Source organism: Solanum stenotomum, chromosome 10, assembly GCF_019186545.1.
Source record: "Solanum stenotomum isolate F172 chromosome 10, ASM1918654v1, whole genome shotgun sequence".
Taxonomy (NCBI): Eukaryota; Viridiplantae; Streptophyta; class Magnoliopsida; order Solanales; family Solanaceae; genus Solanum; species Solanum stenotomum.
Window position 1 is genome coordinate 32601252 of NC_064291.1, and position 23292 is coordinate 32624543.

The window sequence follows — 23292 nt, forward strand, 5'->3', positions numbered from 1 at the left end:
ACACCCAACAACCATCATAATGCCCACAATAACTAATTCAAGTCCATCATCATCCTAAACCCCAGCTAACAACACATTCAACCATTTAGACTCTGTGTTCGAAGGCCTATGCATAAATCCCTCAACACTCTACAAAGTATTATATGAGTAAATACAGGTCTAACTACTCAGTTAAGTAAATCTAGTCTACTTGGACGCCAAACAACTGTTGAAGGACTCAAAACACAAGCTTGTGGCTCTGGGGGGGGGGGGATCCTAACAAACATAGATCGGGAATCCTTGAGTTTTAACCTTCCTTGCGCTGAAATATTTTCCCTCCATATCCTTGAGAACATTACTTGTGAAAAAGTTTAAATTATTGAATTCACCCATTTAAATTGATTAAAATTATGTTCAACCTAAATTATCCAAATATTTTCTAATAGAGCGATAAAGGATGTGATTAATATCTTAAGATAGAAGTAAAGAGGCTTCCTCATTCATATTTAAGTTTAAAAGTGATTACAACATGACATTCTCAATCTCATAGATATAATAATCACACCAATACAATTTATTTTTCATATAGAAAAAAAAGTTTTTTTATGCTCCACACTAGCATATGATTTTTGATGTGTACCATGAAGCACAAAGAACATAAAACCCAAAGTCTATAAAGATAAGTATGGCTAGAAGGCCATAGAAGCAATCAAGTCTACCCTTGTTAATACTCTCACCTATCCATCCATTATTAATATTTGTGGTGGTCACTTTCTTAACAATGGATATCAAGAGACTACTAAAGAAGAAACCAAGTGCCATAGTAGTAAGGAAGAGGCCAGTGCTCATTGTTTTCATTCCTTTAGGTGATTGTGTGATGAATAAATCCAATTGTCCTGTATACATGAAGCCCACTCCTGCACCTACCAAAAAGAACTGTGGGATCAACAAAAAGACACTTATTGGTAAGTTGTGAGATGTCTCTTCAATTGCTTTTGCAATTGATAGTCGTTTAACTTCTATTATTGATGCAACACCCATACCCAAACAAGATAGAAATAGACCTATTCCTATCTTTTGTAAACTTGTGAAACCTGCAAAAAATAAACATAAAATCATGAAGAAATTCTTGCATTTTGATGAAATTAGTTTTTACTATAGATTGATAATAATATTGTCTATGTAAAACAATGATACTCCCTCCGTTTTAAAAAGAATGACATACTTTTTTTTTTAGTCCGTTTAAAAAAGAATAATCCCTTTCCTTTTCTGGCAACACTTTAATTTCAATTTTCCATGTGACATGTTTAAAGCCACAAGATTAAAGGACATTTTAATACATTTGACATAACTTTAATTTAAGTTGAGATTGAAAAGTCTTCCTTAGTTTCTTAAACTTCGTGTCAAGTCAAACTAGGTCGTTCTTTTTGAAATGGATGGAGTATAGTAAGAATAGTCACAAAACAACAAATTAAAAATTGAACATTTTTGTCATATCAAACACACACATTATGTTACCTGATTTTGTTGTCCATTTTTTCAAGAAAGGTACAATTAAACGATCATATGTTGCAAGAGAGATTAATATAGCTGATACAAAGAAGGCAGTGAGAGATGCAGCAGGTATTCTAAAGTTGCCAATAGATCTCTCCATAGTAGATGCTTGTTCTACTGAAAAGGTAACAAGTTGTGCATAGGCTGTCCAGAATAAAATAGTTGTTGTCCAAATTGGTAATAATCTAATAATCATTTTTACTTCCTCCACTTTTGTCACTGAGGAAATTCTCCAAGGATTTTGAGCCAAGGAACTAATACATTCATAATCTTCCTTTGTCAGAATTGCAGCCTTGTCCAATATTCTATAAATTAAGATACAATATTTAAATAAGTTATAATTTTAAAATAAAAAAAAAACATCGAATATAGGAAAAGTTATATATATTAGTTCCTTAAATTTGTACATTAGATACTCCAAATGGTTGGGTCGTGTCTAAAAGTTTGTTCTCCCTAACTATTTAAATTTGTAGATAAGGTGTTCATACTCTTCGATATGATACTAGAGCAAACAAAATTCTGAGTTCAAATATAATTATTTATTACTTCATCCTTTTAAATTTGTTTATATAGTTTTGAGTTGACACATAATTTAAAAAAATAACAAAGACTTTTGAATTTTGTCTTAAATTAAAGATATGTAGAATACATTAAATTATATATTTTTAAGAAAAATATAATTTTGTGATTTTAAACATTTTACGTAAAAAATTTAAATTAAAAAGTTGTAAAAGCGTAAAAGGAAAGACATTATTTTTTTTAACAAAAAGGAAAGTAAAAAAACAAATTGAAAATTGAAATGAATGGAGTATTTACAAAACCAAAATAGAAATAATTAAATTTTTTCTATTTTGCTCTTAAAATCAATTCTTTTTATGTATATAAAATTTCAAAAAAGTTTCTCCATTATTAATTTTGGTATGGGTGGACAAGACTCATAAATAAAGTGTATATAAGAGACGTGTAAAAGAGAATACGCACCGAAATTGATCAGTGTGGGAAATTCTTGTAGAGTCTGAATTATCTTCATAAAGAAAACAATCATTCTTAGGAAGTTGAAGTCTTCTTTTCCTAATTGCAACAATTAGGACCTGAATAATTTGAGCAATAGGACTTTTCATGGTTTTCTTGTATCTATACCTTTTAGTCCCTGACAAAAACATTATAACAGCAACCAATATAGAGAAAGAACATATCCCATAACCCCAACTTCTACCAACTTCATCTTGTATATAAACAAGGACAGTAACAGCCAACAAAGTCCCAATAGTTATGAAGAAAAAGAACCAATTGAAAAATAGTGTCAATTGAGCCTTTTCTTTTTCATCAGTTTCATCAAATTGGTCAGTGCAAAATCCTGAAACACTTGATTTTAAGCCACCTGTCCCTAATGCCATCAGATATAAAGATATGTATAGAACAGACATTTGAGATGTAGTTGCTTGTTCACAATTGGTACTTTTGAGTGAATAATGGACATTACATGGAGTTGGTTGAAGCTGTGGAAGCCTTGTTGATATAGATAACATGCCAGTCCCCTGTTTACAATGAATTAAATGCTATGTGAGATATTGATGCAATGTACAAATAATTAAAAAAAAATATTGACTCAGTGTGGAAAATTAAAAATTATGTGAGATATTTCCTACATTCTAATTCATGTGACACTATTTGACAAGATACAAAGCTTAAAAAGAAAAAAAAAAGACTTTTGAAATATGTCGTCCAAAATAATTAAGTTATACATATTTATGTAATTGTCAATCATCTTATTAAGCATAAAAGAAGGATTTTAAAGTTACATTATTTCTAAATATAAAAGTGTGACATTAATTTTGAGATAGACTAAAAAATAAGTGTATCACATATAATGGGACAAAAAGAGTAGTATATAGGTGTTTAAGGGGTAGAAAAGTCATCCCATAAGATTCGTCTAACTTGTTTAGGTGTTGGTGGGTTAATGATCCATTTATTTTAGGGAAAAAGGGCATGATATACTCCTCAACTTTGCGATATAAAGTTGATATACCCCTAATTCCAAAAGTGGCTCATATATATCTCTATTGTTATACAAATGGTCCAAATATACCTTTTTGGTCCATCTTAAACGCAAATGTGAGCCACTTTTGTAATGAGAAGTATATCAGCTATTAATCGCAAAGTTTAGAGGTATATCATTCGCTTTTCCCTTTAATTTATTAAGAGGATGTTTGATTTCACTAGAAGGTTGGTTAAAACAACTTCTAAGTAGTTTTCAGCCCTCAAGAGTGTTTGAATATTTCAAAAACAACTTAAAAATGTTAAAAGTAAGTACCCCACTACTTTTCATTTTTTAACTTTAAAGCTACTAAAGTTTGACTTTTTAAGAATCTACTTTTTTTAAGTTAAGTCAAACAGACCCTAAGTCTATTTTGACTAGATTAACTCAACTCATAAATTTTGTCTAAATATTTCTTAAAAAGACGTACATATGACATACATTAGGGCAATCCAGGATATGTATGATGGAGCCAAAATTTAGTTATGAATAGTGGGAGAAGACTTGGAGTATTTCTCAGTTGTAATGAAGTTGCATCATTGATCAGATCTTAGCCTGCTTTTACTTGCATTATTTTGGTGATGAATGAATCGATGCGGCATATCAAAGGAGAGGTGCCATGGTATATGTTATTTGCAAGTTTTATATATAGTTCTAATTGATGAGACTCGAGGTAGATTTATTGCTAAGCAGGAAGTTGGAGGAAAATTTTGAAGTGTAAAGGGTTTAGGTTGAGTAGAACGTTTAAGTTGAGTAGAACCACAATAGTATAGTTGGAGCGTAAATTCAATAATGTAACACCTGAAGTTGGTGTGGAAGTGAGGCTTGATACACAAGTCATTCAAAAAATAGGAGGTATCAAGTATCTAGGGTCTATTATTCCAAGGAAATGAGAAATTGACGATGATGTCATACATCGTGTAGTTGTAGGGTGGATGAAATAGAGGCTCACATCCGAAATCTTGTGTGATAAGAAGGTGCTATCAAACATAAAGGGAAGTTCATAGCGATAATTAGACCGGTATGTTATACTGAGCGTAGTGTTGGCCGATCAAGAACTCACACATTTAAAAAATGAAAGTTGTGGAGATGAAGATACTAAGATGGATATGTGGGCATATTAAGAGAGCATTATTATTAAGAATGAAGATATCTGGGATGGATAGAAGACAACATATGAAAAATGAGGTTGAGATGGTTCAGACGTATCCAAAGGAGGGTACGATTCCCTCAATGCGGAGATGTAAGAGGTTGGACTATGGATGGTTTTAAGAGAAATAGAGGTAGATCGAAAAAGTTTTGAGGAGAGGTGATTAGATATGATATGACAAAAGTTTGGCTTATGAAAAAGTATTTCTTTATCTACAATGCTTTAAACTATTTTTTTTTTGGGTTGAGGGTCTATGAAAAATAATCTTTCTACCTCTAAGGTAGTAGTAAAATCTGCGTATACTCTACCTTCCACAGACCCAACTTTGTGAGATTACACTTGGTATGTTATTGTTATTGTATATATAGTCATAAATTTGTTTTTTTGGTACTCAAACAAATTACAAGAAGATAATCAAAGAATTTAAAATTTAGTAAGAATTGAACGTGTTAAATTACAACAGGTTTTAACCATTTCGGTCCAACCATTTTCAGCCTAAGCAAGTTTTGATCGGTTCTTAACTCAACTCATTTGACACGCTCAAATTTAACCCAACTTCTGCCCATTTGACTATCCATGTGTTTATAGTATGAAAAAAGTTTCGGGAAAAAAGATTTTACACAAGAAAATTGTATTTTTGATTTTTTTCCTATTTCCAAGAATAAGAAATTCTACCTCACTTATGTAAAGATGTAGCGTATATATATATATATATATATATATATATAAATATTTTCCACCCACCAACAAAATAGAACCAACATTTTAAAGATTTTCAATCATATAAAAAAAGACATGCATCATGTATGGACTTACGAGGGTTTGTACTATAGCAAAAATTGCAATGGTCCTGTATCTGCCCAAAAAAGAGTCAGCTATAACGCCACCAAGCAAACATAAGAGGAATGAGGTGCCCATGAAATCAGAGACAATCTTGGCTGAAGTAGCACTTGGGAGATGCATCGTTCCAATTAAGTAAGTCACAAGGTTTACTGCTATGCCCATTGTTGATAGCCTTTCACTCACTTCAATTCCTGGAAATTAAGTTTGCAATTTAATTTCAATCAAATTATAAATATAGTGCTCCCACTGTCTCAAATTGATTGTCTGATTTACACAAAGTTTAAGAAAGTTAAAAGTACTTCTGAATCCTATCATCTTAAACTAAAGACATGTTGAATATACCAAAATTTCATTTAATCTTATAGTCATACATGTGAAACGTGGAAAGTTGAAATTAAAAAGTAGTAAAAAAAGAAAAGAAACATTCCTTTTTTAAAACGAACTAAAAAAGAGAGAGGAAATTAGTAAGACATGCAAATTGAAACATAAGGAGTCAGTATTTCTGAAGTCTTTATACTTTCAAATGATTGCATACCTACAGTGAGAGCATTGGAGAGCCAACCCCCAGTTTTAGACCTTATAGCTAGCAAACCTTTGTAGTCTACTGCTGCATTGCCTACTAAATCATCCATATTCACCCCCAAAATGTGCTGTATATCACAAACAATTTTGCACCAATATTGGAACGTGTCTTCAAATATTTTATAAGTTACAATATGTCTCAAAGATGCATATTTCTCAATGCGAAAAGATGAAATTAGAAAGGATTTTTTTTCCCATTGCATATTGCCTAAGGACTCGATATCTTCTATGCTTTTATATACATGCAGATAACACATACGGCATGATTCACGCCAAAACTATCTTCCTTCTTTTTCGCCTGTAAAAGTTTTGTGCTGATTCGTTTTCATGGGCCAAGTAGGTGAAAATTATTTTTGCAATGAGTGGCGATGAGACTCAATCTTAAAACCTCTGACTGCTCTGAATTCTGATACCATTCTTAAGTGTGTAACCATCTCATCTAAAAGCTTAAGCTGTTAGTGAGAGCACACTTTTATTAGCTAATTATATTCTCAATAATTTCTCTTCTTTATTCACAGCTAAAAAACAAGAATTAGCGACAAATTAATTTTGTAGCTAAACAATAAAATTTGTTAAATATTAATCCTATTTAGCGGTAGATTAATAACAAATAGTTACAAAATTATGTTAGCTACGAGTATTTTAATGTAGCAACTAATTAGCAATAAAGTTTGTAACTAATTTTTAATTTTTAGTGATCGATACTTTATTTTGTGTTGGTGGGGTTCAAAATCAACAAATGAAAATCTCCACTATATCAGTAACATGTAAATTTGTCGCGGAACTCTTTTTGGTAGTAAAATTGTTGACATACTATGAATGGCATGATCTGCGTGCCTCCACCGATTCGTCTCAATTTATTTGCCATTACTTTTTTGTTATTAAATCTCAAAAGTAATAATTTTTTTTAATATTTAGTTATAATTATATTCTAAACATTATTTTACGATATTGAAATAATTTGTAGATATAGAATTTTCATTATGTTATCTCCTGTATTAAGGTTAGCAAAACAGAAACAGAAAATAGATGAAACAGACAGAAATAATAATCCGAGTCCACAGAACTCACTGTGTTTCCTTAAGAAATTTAATCCCCTCAAGTACCCGAGATTGCAGATTAATTCCTTCCAAGATAAAACGGATTAACCTATTAGAGAACTAGCGGTACCTCAAACTTCAATAATTTTAGCAAATGCAAGAACAGTAACGAGAACACACACAAACTCAGTCGATCGACAATTTTGTTTATGTAAGAAAATGTATGCTGAGAGGAAAAAGAATTTCAGTGTTGAAACCGGAAAAAGAGTCTCTATTTATAGCCACTTGCAGCAAGGAACGCGTCTGTTCGACAATGGTGTGAACGCTTCTGTTCAGACATGTCGTTCCAGAATGTTGTGTCTTCTGGGAAAAATAACGTCTTTTTGAAAGGAACATGTCCCTTCAAAACGATGTTACCGTTGCATGCGAATTTCAAATAAATCCTGTTATGCGAAATTAATTTTGTTAATTAACTAACATCATGAATTAATTTATAAGAGAAAGGAAATCAATTAATGAGATTGATTAAATAAATTTTGTCCAAAAATATTATCAATCAAATCATTTGCCGAAGCTGAGCGAGAGACGACGACGACGACGACGACGCGAGGGGGCACCTTCTTCTTAACTCTTTAAGAACTAAAGGAAGTGTTTCCTTATATAAGGACAACAATTTTCCTTTCTTCTATCAATATGGGATAAATGACTTTTCATTTGCAATTTGCAATGACTTTTCATTTTCCCTCCAAAATTGGTTCCCCCACATTTCCATTTTCTCTTCTTATTTCCCATTCGCACCTTGCTAAAACCCAACAATCCCCCACATGAATGGGGAATGACTATTGTTAAAACATATGCATGAAAAACTTGTGTGTCTCGTAAGTAAGGGTTAATCACATCTGGATAAGTAGGTTTCCCTTTAAACTTTCGGTAGTGAACATATATCGGATATACTCGGTCAATTGGTAGATTTGATATCTTTAAACCATCGAACTTTGGTGTATACCTATACAACATAAGTCACACAATCAACCCTTGAGCTATTTTTGATTCTCATTGTTTTGTTCATTTCAGCCATGAACAAGTCTTGGTTAATAAGTGCTTAGAGAATTGGCCTTACCGGATTCTCCTTGAAGCAGCTTACACTTCACACTTACATAAGTGGTTTCTAACTGTGTTATTCCGTAGATATACTATTTGATATACCCTGTATCAAACTTAGAAACCATTAAAAAGTCCTTATGCCTTTATCCTGGTTACTGAACATTGTCTCATCATGAGAATGGACCATAAAATAAATTTTGACAATGTTGAACCGTCATCTATGACTTTGTTTGATCTCCTTGAACCTAGATCTTGGGATCTCTAGTCTTCTAGGTAGAGTTACCGCCACGATGACTTGTTCTCGGCCATAGTCCCATTCCCGCCGATGATCTCTCAACTCCCTCTCTAGTTAGGCCTTTTGTAAGTGGATCCGACACATTATCCTTTGACTTTACATAGTCAATTGTGATAATTTCACTAGAGAGTAATTGTCTAACAGAGTTATGTCTTCGTCGTATGTGACGAGACTTCCCATTATACATAGCACTACCAGCCCTTTCTATTGCAGCTAGACTATCACAGTGTATGCATATAGGGACCATTGGTTTGGGCCAAAACGGAATATCTTCTAAGAAATTTCGGAGCCATTCAGCTTCTTCACCTGCCTTGTCTAAGACGATGAATTCAGACTCCATTGCAGAGCGAGCTATATATGTTTGTTTGGATGATTTCTAAGATATTGCTCCTCCACCAATAGTGAAAACATATCCACTCGTTGATTTCGTTTTAGTTGATCCAGTAATCCAATTTGCATCACTATATCCTTTAAGAATTACTGGATATTTGTTGTAATGCAAAGCATAGTTTTGAGTGTCATCTAAGTATCCCAAAACTCTCTTCATTGCCATCTAATGATTTTGATTGAGATTACTTGTGTATCGACTTAGTTTACTTATAGCGCATGCTATGTCTGGTCGTGTACAATTCATGACATACATCAAACTTCCCAATACTCTGGCATAATCCAATTGAGACTGACTTTCATCTTTATTCTTAGCAAGATTAAGGTTCACATCAATTGGGGTTTTTGCCCTTTTGAAATTCAAATACTTGAACTTTTCAAGTACCTTTTGAATATAATGAGATTGAGACAATGCTAGACCGTTAAGGAGTTTTGTGAATCTTAATTCCCAATATTAAATCGGCAACTCCTAGATTTTTCATATCAAACTTTCTAGCGAGCATACGCTTAGTAGCTTTTACATTGGCAATGTCCTTGCTCATTATCAACATGTCATCTACATATAGGCATACAATGACCTCCTGATTCGGAGTGTCTTTAGTGTAGACACATTTATCACATTCATTGATCTTAAATTTATTTGACAACATGGTTTGATCAAACTTTGCATGCCATTGTTTCAGTGCTTGTTTTAGTCCATAAAGTGACTTAACAAGTTTGCATACTTTCTTTTCTTTACCGGGAACTATGAAGCCCTCAGGCTGTTCCCTGTAAATCTCTTCCTCCAGTTCTCCATTTAAGAAGGCGGTTTTCACATCCATTTGATGGATTTCAAGACCGTGTACTGCAGCTAGGGCAATTAACATCCGAATTGATGTAATTCTAGTCACTGGCGAGTATGTGTCAAAATAATCAAGACGTTCTTTCTGTCTAATGCCTTTGACAACAAGTCTTGCTTTATATTTGTCAATAGTTCCATCATATTTCATCTTCCTTTTGAAGATCCATTTGGAACCCAAGGGTTTGTTCCTTAGAGGAAGATCAACCAACTCCCAGGTATGATTGCTTAAGATTGATTCAATCTCACTATTGACAGCCTCCTTCCAAGAGGTTGAGTCACTAGACATCATAGCTTCCTTGAATGTTTGAGGCTCACTTTCAAGAAGGAATGTTACAAAATCAGATCCAAATGAAGTAGTTGTCCTTTGACGTTTATTGCGCCTTGGACTCTCTTCATTAGGTTCATTCTCTTTTGGTTCTTCTCGAGGTCGTTTAGACCCCCCACTAGATGACTCAAGTCTAGTTTTATACGGATAGATATGTTTAAATAATTCAGCATTATCTGATTCCATTACCGTATTGTTATGAATATCCGGATGTTCAAACTTATGAACCAAAAATCGACATGCCTTACTATTTGTGGCATATCCAATAAATACACAATCCACAGTCTTAGGTCCTATTTTCACCCTCTTAGGTATAGGAACCTGGACTTTTGCTAGACACCCCCACACTTTGAAATATTTCAAGTTGGGTTTTTTACCTTTCCATTTCTCATATGGAATAACATGTGTCTTGCTATGAGGCACTCTATTAAGTATTCGACTTGCTGTAAGGATAGCTTCCCCCACAAGTTTTGTGGTAAACCTAAACTTATAAGCAAGGCATTCATCATTTCCTTTAAAGTTTAGTTTTTCCTTTTCGCAATTCCATTAGATTGAGGAGAGTAAGGAGCAGTAGTTTGATGGATAATTCCATTTTCCAAACATATTTCTGCAAATGGAGATTCATATTCTCCACCTCTATCACTTCTAATCATTTTGATCTTTTTATCCAACTGATTTTCAACTTCATTTTTATATTGCCTAAATGCATTTATTGCTTCATCCTTGCCATTTAACAAATAGACATAACAGTATCTAGTGCAATCGTCAATAAAAGTTATGAAATACTTTTTCCCACCACGCGTTGGTGTTGACTTTATGTCACAAATGTCAGTGTGAATAAGTTCTAAGGGATATGAATTCTTTTCAATAGACTTTAAGGATGCTTGGTATACTTAGATTCAACGCAAACTTGACATTTTGATTTATTGCACTCAAATTTAGGCAAAACATTTAAGTTAATTAGTTTTCGCAAGGTTTTGTTATTAATGTGTCCCAAACGTTCATGCCATAAACATTTAGACTCAAGCAAGTAAGAAGAAACATAATCTTTATTCATATCAACTGCAATTACATTGAGTTTGAAGAGGCCCACAGTGAGGTAACCTTTTCCTACATACATCTCATTCTTACTTACTACAACTTTATCAGAAACAAATACACATTTGAATCCATTCTTGGTAAGAATTGGTATAGAAACTAAGTTCTTTCGCAATTCTGAAACATACAAGACCCTATTCAAAGTCACCACCTTGCTGATGTCATCTTCAAGTGGACCTTGCCAATTCCTTCAACCTTGGCAGCAACAGAGTTCGCCATAAATAACTTCTCGTCTGCTGGAGCCGAAGCGACGACGACGGCGCAAGGGGGCTCCTTCTTCTTAACCCTTTAAGAACTAAAGGAAGTGTTTCCTTATATAAGGACAACAATTTTCCTTTCTTCTACCAATATGAGAGAAATGACTTTTCATTTTTCCTCCAAAATTGGTTCCCCACATTTCTATTTTCTCTTCTTATTTCCCATTCACACCTTGCTAAAACCCAACACATTATTTATTTTAAATCACAAGTAAAGACAAATTCAGAATTTGAAAGCTACATGCATCATGTTACTTTAAACTGTAACGTATATATGAGATATTTTGCGAAAGTAGTTGTAATATTCATAGAGAAATCATATATCATTATCTATGAGCAACATTTTTGTACTCTTGTCTACCTGGTTTAGGTAAGATTTTAGTGGAGCTTTAACCACTGACCCCATGAGCTCCATTGTTGTTTTAGGTGCTACGATATTTATTTTTACTAATTCTTTTATATATATATATATAGGTTTGTTTTTTATCACAATTTTCAAAAGTCTTTTTTGTTTCCACGAGAGATTTGAATTTTTGGTCCATTAATTACGTAAGCACTATTTTTTAGTTGTATATCTTTTTTACCAGATATTTTCATTTCTGTGGTTAAGAGGTTTATTTTTACACGTAAAAAGTCTAATTTTCTTGTATTTAATTTGTAACCGTCCATAAAGAGAAAATTTTCTTGTGTCTTTTTCTTCATGCAGAAGAGAAAATAATATCTTTTCAGAAATACCCTCTTGCATTAGTTTGTTTTAGCTGCAGAATTGCTTCATCTATCATCAGGAGAGGCAGACCCATCCTTCTACATGGGTGCACGTGCACCCGTTAACTTCAAAATTTTTTATATATGTATGTATATGTATGTATGTATGTATGTGTATATATATATATTTATTTTAAGAAACTGACAGAAATTAAGATATAATTAACAATGCACCATGTAAAACATATGAGTGTCATTATGTTGCTGGTATAAGCGGGAGGATTCACTTGTGAGACCTGGGTTCAAATCTAGCTCAAGTGTTATTTCAATCTTTTTATATTAGATTTATTTTATTTGAGCTAAGTAGAGAATGGAGCTGAGTGTAAAACAGCATTTTCAGCCAAGATTTATCACTTATTATGTTGACTTAGTTAGGTTACGAATATGACTGATTTCCATAATAATTATTTAATAATAATAATTGACAAGAAATGGGACCAAGATTGATTTATTCCACGTGGCCATCATCGTTCGAGATTACAGTGGCATATAAAAAATTGTTTGTAAAAGGGGTCAACATTTAAAGGAGTGAATAAGTAAATAAATAAATTACTATACTAATAAGTTGATGTGATTTTATATTTTATATTTTTATTTTACTTAATTTTTATTGTCTATAAATTATATATAAAGTATTTTTTTTTTAAATTTTTCGGTGTCCCATCTCGCTTTTAATTTTGAGATTAACTAATATTCACGGTCAGTGCATGACTATTTTACACAATCAGTGATTTTTTTCTTTTTCTTTTTATTTTCTTAACACTAATTAATTACTAAAAACAAAGGAAAATGACTTTTAAAAAATAAAACTCTTTGCTTCTATGGTGTTGGATAGGGGTGTACATCACCGAGTTGGTTCGGGTTTTTCAAATATCAAACCAAATCATTTGTATAAAAATTTTAAATTTATAAATCAAACCAAACTAATAAACCTCGGATTTTTTCGATAAAGTTTGCATACAAACATATAATTAACTTGTGTTCCAAATATTTCTTTAGTCCAACAAAAATACAATTATCTAAGGTGTTTCTTAAGAAAATAACACAAAATATGAGATGAGTACTGATGACAATAAAATATTCAATAAAAAATAATAATGAAATCATCTTATAAAATAAATATTGCAAAGTCATAATGAAAATGATCATAATTTAAAAGTACTAAATCATGCTAAAATAAGTTTAATAAGTGTTAGTTACATTACTAAATATTTAAGGAAAATTAAAATTAGATTATGTATTTTAATTGTCTAAACCAATGTAAAACTAAAGAGCAAATATTCAATATTATTGTCATTCTTAGTGTTGAATTGATTTCCTTTTTGCATTAGTATTAATTTGATTTTGATTTAAGTTTTATTATAATTATCAACATCTATGAACTATAATCTTTATTGGACCATTCCGAATTCTAAGTTTTAAACTTGAAATAATATATTAAAAGATAAAAACTATGAAATAGTATGAGAAATATTTTAAAATTATATCAAAGTAAATATTTTTATGTATAAAATAAAATTTTAAAATTACATATATAATGTCGGGTTGGTTTGGTCTCGGGATGGTTTTTTTTAGTTAAAACCAAACCAACCCAAATATAGTCGGATTTTTTTTCCAATACCAAACCAAGTCAAACCAAATCACTAGTCGGATTTTTTTTTCGGTTTGACTCGATTTGTGGTTTGGTTCGATTTTCGATTCGGTTTTGTACACCCCTAGTGTTGGATTCTATATATTCTTCTTTATTTGGAAGGGAAAAATGCCTCATTTATTTGCACTTAATGGAGGTCTGAATCTTAATCATTCAGATTCAGCCCATTAAGTGCGTTTGGTTTTTAGGTCGAATGATTCAGATTCAGCCCGTTAAGTTTATTTGTTTCTTTTTTTCAAAAAGCCTCTTAATGGACCTGAAAAGGTCTGAACGGATCAGATCTGTAGGAGAACCTTAACACCATTCAGACTTATTTAATAAGTTCTAAAATAATATTGTATCGCCTATCTCGATTTTTGCGTGACTTTTGCTCTCTCAACTACAAACTTTCTTCATCTCTTTTCTCAATCAAACACCAAATTTTTCCTCTTGAACTGGTAAGTTTTCATAATCTTTAATTACAAGTATTTTTTATATAGTAATAATTTTCTTAGGGTGTATTGATGTTTGCCAAGAACACTTGTTGCAATAATATTTTTAGTGTATTGATGTTCATCAAGGTTTCTGAGTGAAAAAATACTATTCATAATTAAAAATAATAACTATGTATACATATTTGAGGTCTCTTATTAGAATTTTATCTTAGGCCAATAATTTTATTGAGACTCCTTGATATATTATTGTTGTTGAACTAGTTGGTGACAAAAATAATGGAGCTCCTTATAACTCTACATCTCAATCTTCAGTTTCAGCTGGAAAAAAAAAAGTTTTGGGGAAGAAAAAAAACTTATTCGTCTGAATTGGACATTGATGAGAAGATGATTACTGCTCTGAAGTTATTGATTAAAAAAATAGTGCACATACATTTGAAGAATATATGGAAAAATTAGATGAACTTGGATGGAAGAGCCATTGTACAGTACATTTGTTAGTATATTTTGTGAAAGTGTCTGCTACAAAAAAGCATGATCAATGATATTAGAGGTTCACAAGTTAGAGAATTAGATTAAGGTTATTGGAAAAAAGACAAGAATTCTTTAGTTTTTCTAATTAGCCAAAATATATGTTAGGCGCTAATAATGTGATACCTTATTTATTATTTTTTGACTAGTATTTATCATACTTATTGAACTTTTTGATATTATATTGTGCCTATAAAATGTATTTTTTATTCGTGATTTTTTTAATGTTATGCTTGATGATTATGATATTTTTTTAATAAAAAAGTAATATTTTTTTGTTGAAATGAATTTTTATAACATTTTATTAATATAATGTTTGATTTCATATGCACATTCAGATATTGAAAACAAATAATAATCATTTAGTGTTCAGATTTGGAGACCACATCTTAATATTTAGATGTGTATTCAGATCTAGACACCTAGCTCTTATTGCAAAAATCTTAATATTCAGATGTGTATTCAGATTTAGAGGTCTTAATCTTAATGAAACAAATGAAGCCGAAATCAGGCCATTCAAATGTTGTAGCTACACATGTTTTCATTTGGATGCACAGTAAGGAGTACGGAGGTTAAATTACATAAACATGAGCACTGAATCCTTGCTATTTTTGGTAGAAAATAATTAGAGTACAAATTACTCCCTCCGTCCAACAATAGTTGTTCACTATATTAAAATTACTTGTTTAATTTAGAAAATTAAGAGATAATTTACCTTTTGCGTCTATTTTATCTTACTATTAAACATTATTTATCATCTAACACATTTTTCAAAATATTAAATTTAATACAGTCAAAATATAATATTGTAATAATACTACTATTATTTATTGTTTGTTAAAGAGTATGCCAAATTAATAGTGGACAACTATTGTTAAACGGAGGAAGTACCTTTTAGTACTATTTTATTGGTTATATTAATTTTTAAATATTAAAAGATAAAATAATTAAGAATTTTATCTATTATAAGCCTTAAGAATCCTGATGGTGTAAAATAACCATTCCACTGGCGGTGAATACTAGTTAATCTGTTTGCACCTAAAAAGTATAGGAAAAAAAATATTTTTAATAAATACATATGAAAATTGCACCTACTAAACACACATTATTCAGGTGTTTGGCCATTTGATATCATATCATGATATGAAATCGTGAGATGAAATTAATGTTTAGACATGCAATTTCATGCTGTTTTCATCTCATGATTTCAAATCATGAGATGGAATTTCATATTCTCCAAAAATCATGATATGGAAATTCCATATCATGATTTGATATTTTTAAATACAAAAATTGACCCACAAATTTATATTTTAATAAAATAACCCCACATTTATATCTACTAACTATTTATTTCATATGTAAATAAAATTTATAATCACATCATTACTTTTTAAAATTTATTATTCTCACCAACATAAATTTATTATTACGTTAAAAATTTGGTGAATATAAATGATAAAGTAGAAATTGATTTGGTGTATATAAATAAGAACGGAGGGAGTAATACTTTTTTGATTTTTCATAATAAAAAAAAACGTCTCTTTCGACTACTTATGAATATGTTTAAAGAAATTTAATATGAAAAAAGACAAAATTGGTGATGTATGTTTGATAATCACCACTTTCAATATGTTTGATTTTTAGCACCAAATTAATGCATTGAAAATGTGTAATTGCACACAAGTGAAACAAGGTATGAATCATTATGATATTGTCACACAAGTGAAAATTGTCATAGTTTGTGCAGTGTTACATAATTATTTGCGAGAATACCAAAGGAGTGATAAAATATTTATGGTCTATGAGCATGAAAATATAGTTGTGGATGATATTGAGCAATAAATGGCTCAAAGTGACTATGTTGGTTCGTCTTCTCGGTCATATGATTGAGAAATGCAAGTTAAACGTGAGGAAATTGTCCGTACTATGTGGGAAAATTATATTAAAGACTAGTACACTATAATTTATGTTCAATTTTTTTTACTGAATTAAAGTTTGGTCAATTAAAGTTAGATGAACATTTACTTAAGTGGAGAACAAATAACTTTGTAATAATTTATTATGCGATTTTATAATTTTTTATTAATTTGGTAGGATTGAAGAAACAATTAGGGCTATTTTAGTTTTACAACTTATGAGATTCTTATGTTTATGAGAAAATATACAACGCAAAAATTTCATGTTGCATGTCCAAACAAAACTTTAATTTTATCTCATTATTTCATATTATGATATCATATTATAATTTCATATCACGATTTCATATCGCATGGCCAAACGGCCCTTAATGTCTCCTCAAGAGTTAGTTGTAATGGGTAACTCTTTAACTTTTTTCATTTAAAAGTAGGCAATTATGAGTTGCTGATATGCCACTTAAAATGAACTTGGCATCTGTGGTACTGCTGTAAAATTGAAATATCCTTGTGGATAGGATAACAATAGATCTTCTTATCAAAAACTTTTTAGGTTAAAATATATATATTTCTTTACTATTATTAGCACCATATAGTCAAAAGAATAGACAACAGTTTTTATAATATTATCTCCAGGTAATAAAGTGGATCAAGTGGAAACAGGCATATTACATTATTACATTACAACTATATAAAAAGGGCTAAAAGGCGTTTCTTCCTTGATGTGCTTGCTTTGTTTTTTAGCAGAGGATATTTATAAAATTTTCTGACTTTTTTATTTTAATTTTTAAAAATATTTTTATATATTTAAAGTTATGTAAAAGATACTTTAAATCACGATAATTAATAATTTAAAAGATATATAATTTTTTTTGGTTGACTCTTAAAATTTTATCGGTGCCATACACATTATAACAGAGAAAGTAACATATATTATTCGAAAACGACACAAAAAGTATTATAAATCACAATAATAAAAAACTTCAAATATTTGAAACGCAAATAAAAATTTGGTTAGCTGTTGAAATTCTATCTCTGCCACATAAATTGGGATAGAGGGAAGTAAGATATATTATTTAAAACTTACGTAAAAATATTATAAATTATACGAATTAACACGTAAAATATTTAAAATTCACATAAAAATCTAGATGACTTTCCAAATTTCATGTGTGTGCCATAAATTGAAATAAAAATAAAGTAACTTGTATTGGGTCGTGCTGGGACTTACTCCAGTATGTAGTACCAATTGAAAAAATGGCTAGCAACTTGAGATTTGGGTGGAAACTCTTCCCTTATAACTATATCATTGTTTGTTCACATGTGTAGAAAATAATCAATAATAACAATAAACCCAATTTATTTTTATAACTGGGTGTAAGAAGGGTGTGAGATGTACAAAATTCATATCCCTATCCTTATAGGATAGAGAAACTATTTCAAATATATCGTCAAAAATAAATAACAAGAGTTATAATCTCTATGATTCTCCATATTCTTCTTTTTGAAAAAATTCGAAGGCCTTTGATTTGGATATTGATCTTGAATTTGATGGACTTAAACTTGACTTGTTTTTGCATCTAAGGGCTTGGAGCTTGATTTTGAATCTTCATCTTCATCTTTAGATCTTGTAGAATAATACCTGAGTGTATAAATGATTGATAGCTTTTACATATATTTATGATAATCTATGAGCTTTCTTTGACTTCTTGATAAAGATTTAGTGTCCTTTGTAATTATAAAGACCCTATTAATTATTGTAGGAAAGAGAGGTATGATAAGGAAAAATTCTTATGTGAGGAAGAAGGACGGAACCATGAAGATGTGTATTGATTATCGATAGTTGAACAAGTTGACTGTGAACAACAAGTATCATCTTCCTCGTATTAATGGCTTGTTTGATCAACTTTAGGGTGCATCTGTGTTTTCTAACATTGATTTGAGGTCCGATCATCATCATCTAAAGATTAGGGCATCGAATATCCCTAAGAAAACTTTCACGACTCGTTGTAGGCACTATGAGTTTCTTGTGATGTCTTTCGCTTTGACTAACGCCCATGCAGTGTTCATGGAGTTGATGAACGGGGTGTTCCGACCGTATCTGAATTCCTTTGTGATAGTGTTCCTTGACGACATGTTGGTGTACTCCAAGACGGAGGAGGATCATGAACGACATTTGATGATTGTACTCAAGCGATTGAGGGAAGATAAACTATATGCCAAGTTCTCAAAGTGTGAGTTTTGGCTTGATTCAGTTGCATTTTTAGGACACGTGGTGTCCAAGAAAGATATTCGGGTGGATCCAACCAAGATCGAGGAAGTTAGAGGTTGGACTAAGCCTACGTTAGTTACTGAGATCCGGAGTTTTATGGGACTTGTTGGCTATTACAAATGATTTATGTAGAGCTACTCCAATATTGCATCTCCTTTGACCAGATTGAATCGGCAAAGTGTGAGTTTCCAGTGGTCTGATGAGTATAGGGAGAGCTTTCAAAAGCTCAAGACCTTGTTGACTTCAGATCCTATTTTGAATTTACCCGAGGAGGGTGTAGACTTCATAGTTTATTATAATGCTCCTGGAGTTAGATTAGGTGGTGTTCTTATGCAGAAGGATAAAATGATCACCTATGCCTCTAGATAGTTGAAGACCCATAATAGGAACTATCCTACTCATGATTTGGAGTTGGCAGTCGTGGTGTTTGTGCTTAAGCTATGGTGACATTATCTGTATGGGTTTCATTGTGAGGTATTCACGGATTATTAGAGTCTTTAGTACATCTTTAGTCAGAGTGATCTGAACTTGAGGCAGTGCAGATGGCTTGAGATACCAAAGGACTACGACATCACCATCTTATATCATCCAGAAAAGGCTAATGTGGTGGCCGATGCTTTGAGTAGGAAGACTTCTAGTATGGGGAGTCGTGCCACTATTAGTGTGGAAGAGATACCATTAGCTAGGTATGTTCAGAGGTTAGTTGATGTGCCGTGAACTTATAACATATTCGACGCCCAAAACAAAGGATTATTGCAAGAAACAAAGCATGTTTTTGTAGATATGATGTTTCTTTTGTCTAATATGCAAGAAAAGATATATTAAAAGAAGTTGGAAGATAAAGCTTAAAATTGGAGTAAAGTTGCTGAGGACGGAAGGCTAAACGAGCCGTGCACCTATTGACGACCCGTGAACATGTCTGTGAAGTTTTCCTAGTAGAAGAAAATGCCAAGTGAAACTCAACGAGACCCTATACGATCCGTACAACCTCTACGATAAGGGTAGGATCCCATTAAGCTTCAAGCTAAAAAGCAAGTTGGAGTCAAAACCTGAAGGAAAAGTGAATAGGACTGCAAACGAACCGTGAAGACTTTAACGGCCTGTATTGAGGCTCGTGGGAATCTGAGGGAGAAGTTGAAGAAATTTGTCTAAGTGTTGGATCACGGAAGGGTTAAATGGACTGTGAAAAGATTCACGAGCCGTTTGCCTATCCGTGAAGGTTGTCGACAGGAATATTGTCCTACTTCGTTTAGGACTCATCTTTAAGAGTATAATTAGTTTCTTAGGGTTTTATTTTGAGGATCATCGATATCTTGAGACAAGTTTTTTATCACATAAATGATAGCTTTCTTATTTTGATTTATCTTTTGGATAATTGATCAATGTTTGATCTTGAATTCACGTTCTTAATCAAGACTTATTGGTTTTCATTATTGTAAGTTTATTACTTCTAAACTTTCATCAATGTTTTACTATTGTTATGTTGAGAACATGAGCAACTAAACACCAGAACTAGGGTTGTGGAAACCATGACTAGGACAAAACGTTAAAATCAACCACGAATGTCTATCTTTGATGTTTTGCACGCTTCATTTCTATTTTCATATTGATTGCTTTCTAGCGAGCACACGTTAGAACCTACCTGTATTCAATACTTGGTCGAGAGAGAAGGATATGAATAGGAAAATCGTGAAATGAATGAACTCCACAATTGAATAACTCTTTTTAAAGATTTGAGCTCGAGAGAGAATAGTTTTCGAAACGAGTAAGCAAGCTTTAAAACTGAAACACTTTAAGACCGAGAGGAGATGAGTGATAATCACCTAATAGGGCTAAACACATTTAGGTGTATTTATCTTTCTAGATAATGCGTGCATTGTAGCAAAAGACTGTTATTTGTGCAAAATCTAAGTTGTAGTCCATAGGGCTGGGCATAAAATACTGAAAACCAAATTACTGAATCGGACTCAAATTTTTGGTTATTTGGTATTTGGTATGGTATTTGGGTTTGGGTTTGGTATGAGACATTAATACCATTTGGTATTCGGTATTTTCCGAATACGAAATTATTTACTTAATGAAGGTCATATATCAACATATCCATTACTCATTAGTACAAGTCCAAAGAGAAAGATAAAGAATAAGCATGAATAATCCAAATACATATCTTTTAGTTGTATCAATTTGTTTTTGTTAATGTCTTCTTATTTGTTGATCTTATATTATATCGTGCGTTCACATAAAAATAGAAATTATTGAAAAAATAGTATTAACTTTGTAATACAATTGTCTATAATTTCAATACGGTATTACAAAATACCGTACCAAATCAAAGTTTAATTTACCGTTTCCCGAATTATCAAACCGAAATTTATAAATTTGGTATCTCTTTTTACCTACCAATTATAGAATTATCAAACCAACAATTTGAGAAACCCGAATCGAATACCGAATGCCCACCCCTAGTTGTCCGAACGTCATAAGAAACACAATCTTGGTCTATTCTAATTGATAATCAAACTCTGGAACTATCGCAGGTTACTGTTACAACTTAATGCTAGTTAATATTAGTCACTTGAACATTAAATCAAAACCCAATTTACTTTACACTTTTAGTTTTATTTCTGGGAATATCAACCGCAACTGAACATAAGAACTAGTAGACTTGTTTCTTCTGTAATTCCTTGTGGGATCGACCTCAACTCTTGTTGAGTTTTGTAATTGACTTTGACCATTTATATTTCTTAATTGAAGTGTAAGTTTGGACGTATCAAATTTGGCACTGCTTTCGGGGAATTTAGTTTAGAAATATTCTACTAGCAATTATTTCAGTTTGTAGGGGTATTTCCTAATTTTACTTCTTGTTTCTTATCTGTGTCTTCTACAGGTGACTTAGTTAGTGTATGCCAAACACCAGAAGTACAGGAGTACCTTTAATTCCTTTCGATCTTGAGCTTGCACGATCTATTAGAATAATGGTTACCACGCAAGAACTTGAGGCACATAGATAAAGAATGAGACAGGATGCTAAGGGCCAAGTAAGGGGTGCCAACATCAATTTAAATGACTCGAACAAGTAGCAGTTGAGGATAAAGAAGAGTAAATGTTGGTACCTCAACAACAACTATTAACCCTAAGGAGAAGAGGTCAACAACATGTGCATGTAGCTGTCGCTGACGATGATTCAAACATGGATGGGGCTGGAGCAACTGGAGCTATAGTGCTCCCACCATTTCTTCCAGGAGTGAAATTCGCCATCACCAGCACAATGATTTAGTTATTGAACCTGAAAGGGTTATTTAGAGGAATAACCAGTGAGGACGCGAATCAACATCCAATAAACTTCGTAGGAACTTGTAAGTCAATTAAAGTTTTAGGAGTTATCCACACAACTATGCGGTTGAGGTTATTTCCACCGTCCCTGACTAGAGAGGCAACAAATTGGCTAAAGGAACTCCCTAATGATTCGATTACTAACTGGGTGAAATTGAGAGAAGCCTTCTTGGATAGATTTTACCCAGAATTAAAAAAATTACAGTTGAAAGACGAGATAGGTGCTCACAAGAAGTTACCAGGTAAAGCACTACATGACATATGGGGGAGGTTTAGCCTGAAGCTTAAGAGGTTCCCAAACCACTACCGTACAAAAAAACATTTGAGGCAGGTATTCTATAGATCACTGAACTTTGTGACTAAGCTTGTGGTTAATGAAATTTATGGAGGATCTTTCATGAACACGCCTTTTCCAAAAGTCACAACTATTCTTGATGAGGTCTTGAATAATAATAGAGCATGGCACACAAGAGATACAGAGATTAGGGACCTTGGGTTCACATTTGACTTGTTGGTAGAGCATCAAAAGATAGAGGAGGAGGAGCGTGACCAAGACATGGCCCATATGAAATATAGAGAATAAATGAAGGTGATATGACAAAGACTTGGGTAGAGCACTACACATCAATGTGAGTAAACATAAATAAGTACGCTAATGTGAGAAGTTAAATAATAAATAAAGAGAGAAGATAAGCAAGAAGAGCTCACTGAAAGTACACTCAACAAAGCTAAAAGCCTTAGTTGGTAGAGCATTGTGACTGAAAATTTTGTTTACCTCATCATCATTTATTTCCACTTGTATCATCTCTAATAAAAAGGTTTGAAGCCTTAAGAGGTAGGTCATCTTTGTCATTTCCTTCAGTTAGAACTATATAAACAATTAGCCTTGATAGAAAAAGT

General features: G+C 32.1%; 1 protein-coding gene across 1 annotated transcript; it reads right to left on the reverse strand.

The window, feature by feature from the left end:
• Positions 1 to 472: 472 nt before the first annotated feature.
• LOC125841188 (protein NRT1/ PTR FAMILY 6.2-like) lies at positions 473 to 6333 on the reverse strand. Its single transcript, XM_049520263.1, has 5 exons — positions 6100 to 6333; positions 5538 to 5755; positions 2515 to 3071; positions 1498 to 1838; positions 473 to 1073 (listed from the first exon to the last, which is right to left on the reverse strand). Exons 1-5 carry the CDS (start codon positions 6194 to 6196, stop codon positions 595 to 597), a joined length of 1692 nt encoding a protein of 563 aa, XP_049376220.1. The 5' UTR covers positions 6197 to 6333; the 3' UTR covers positions 473 to 594.
• Positions 6334 to 23292: the final 16959 nt, after the last annotated feature.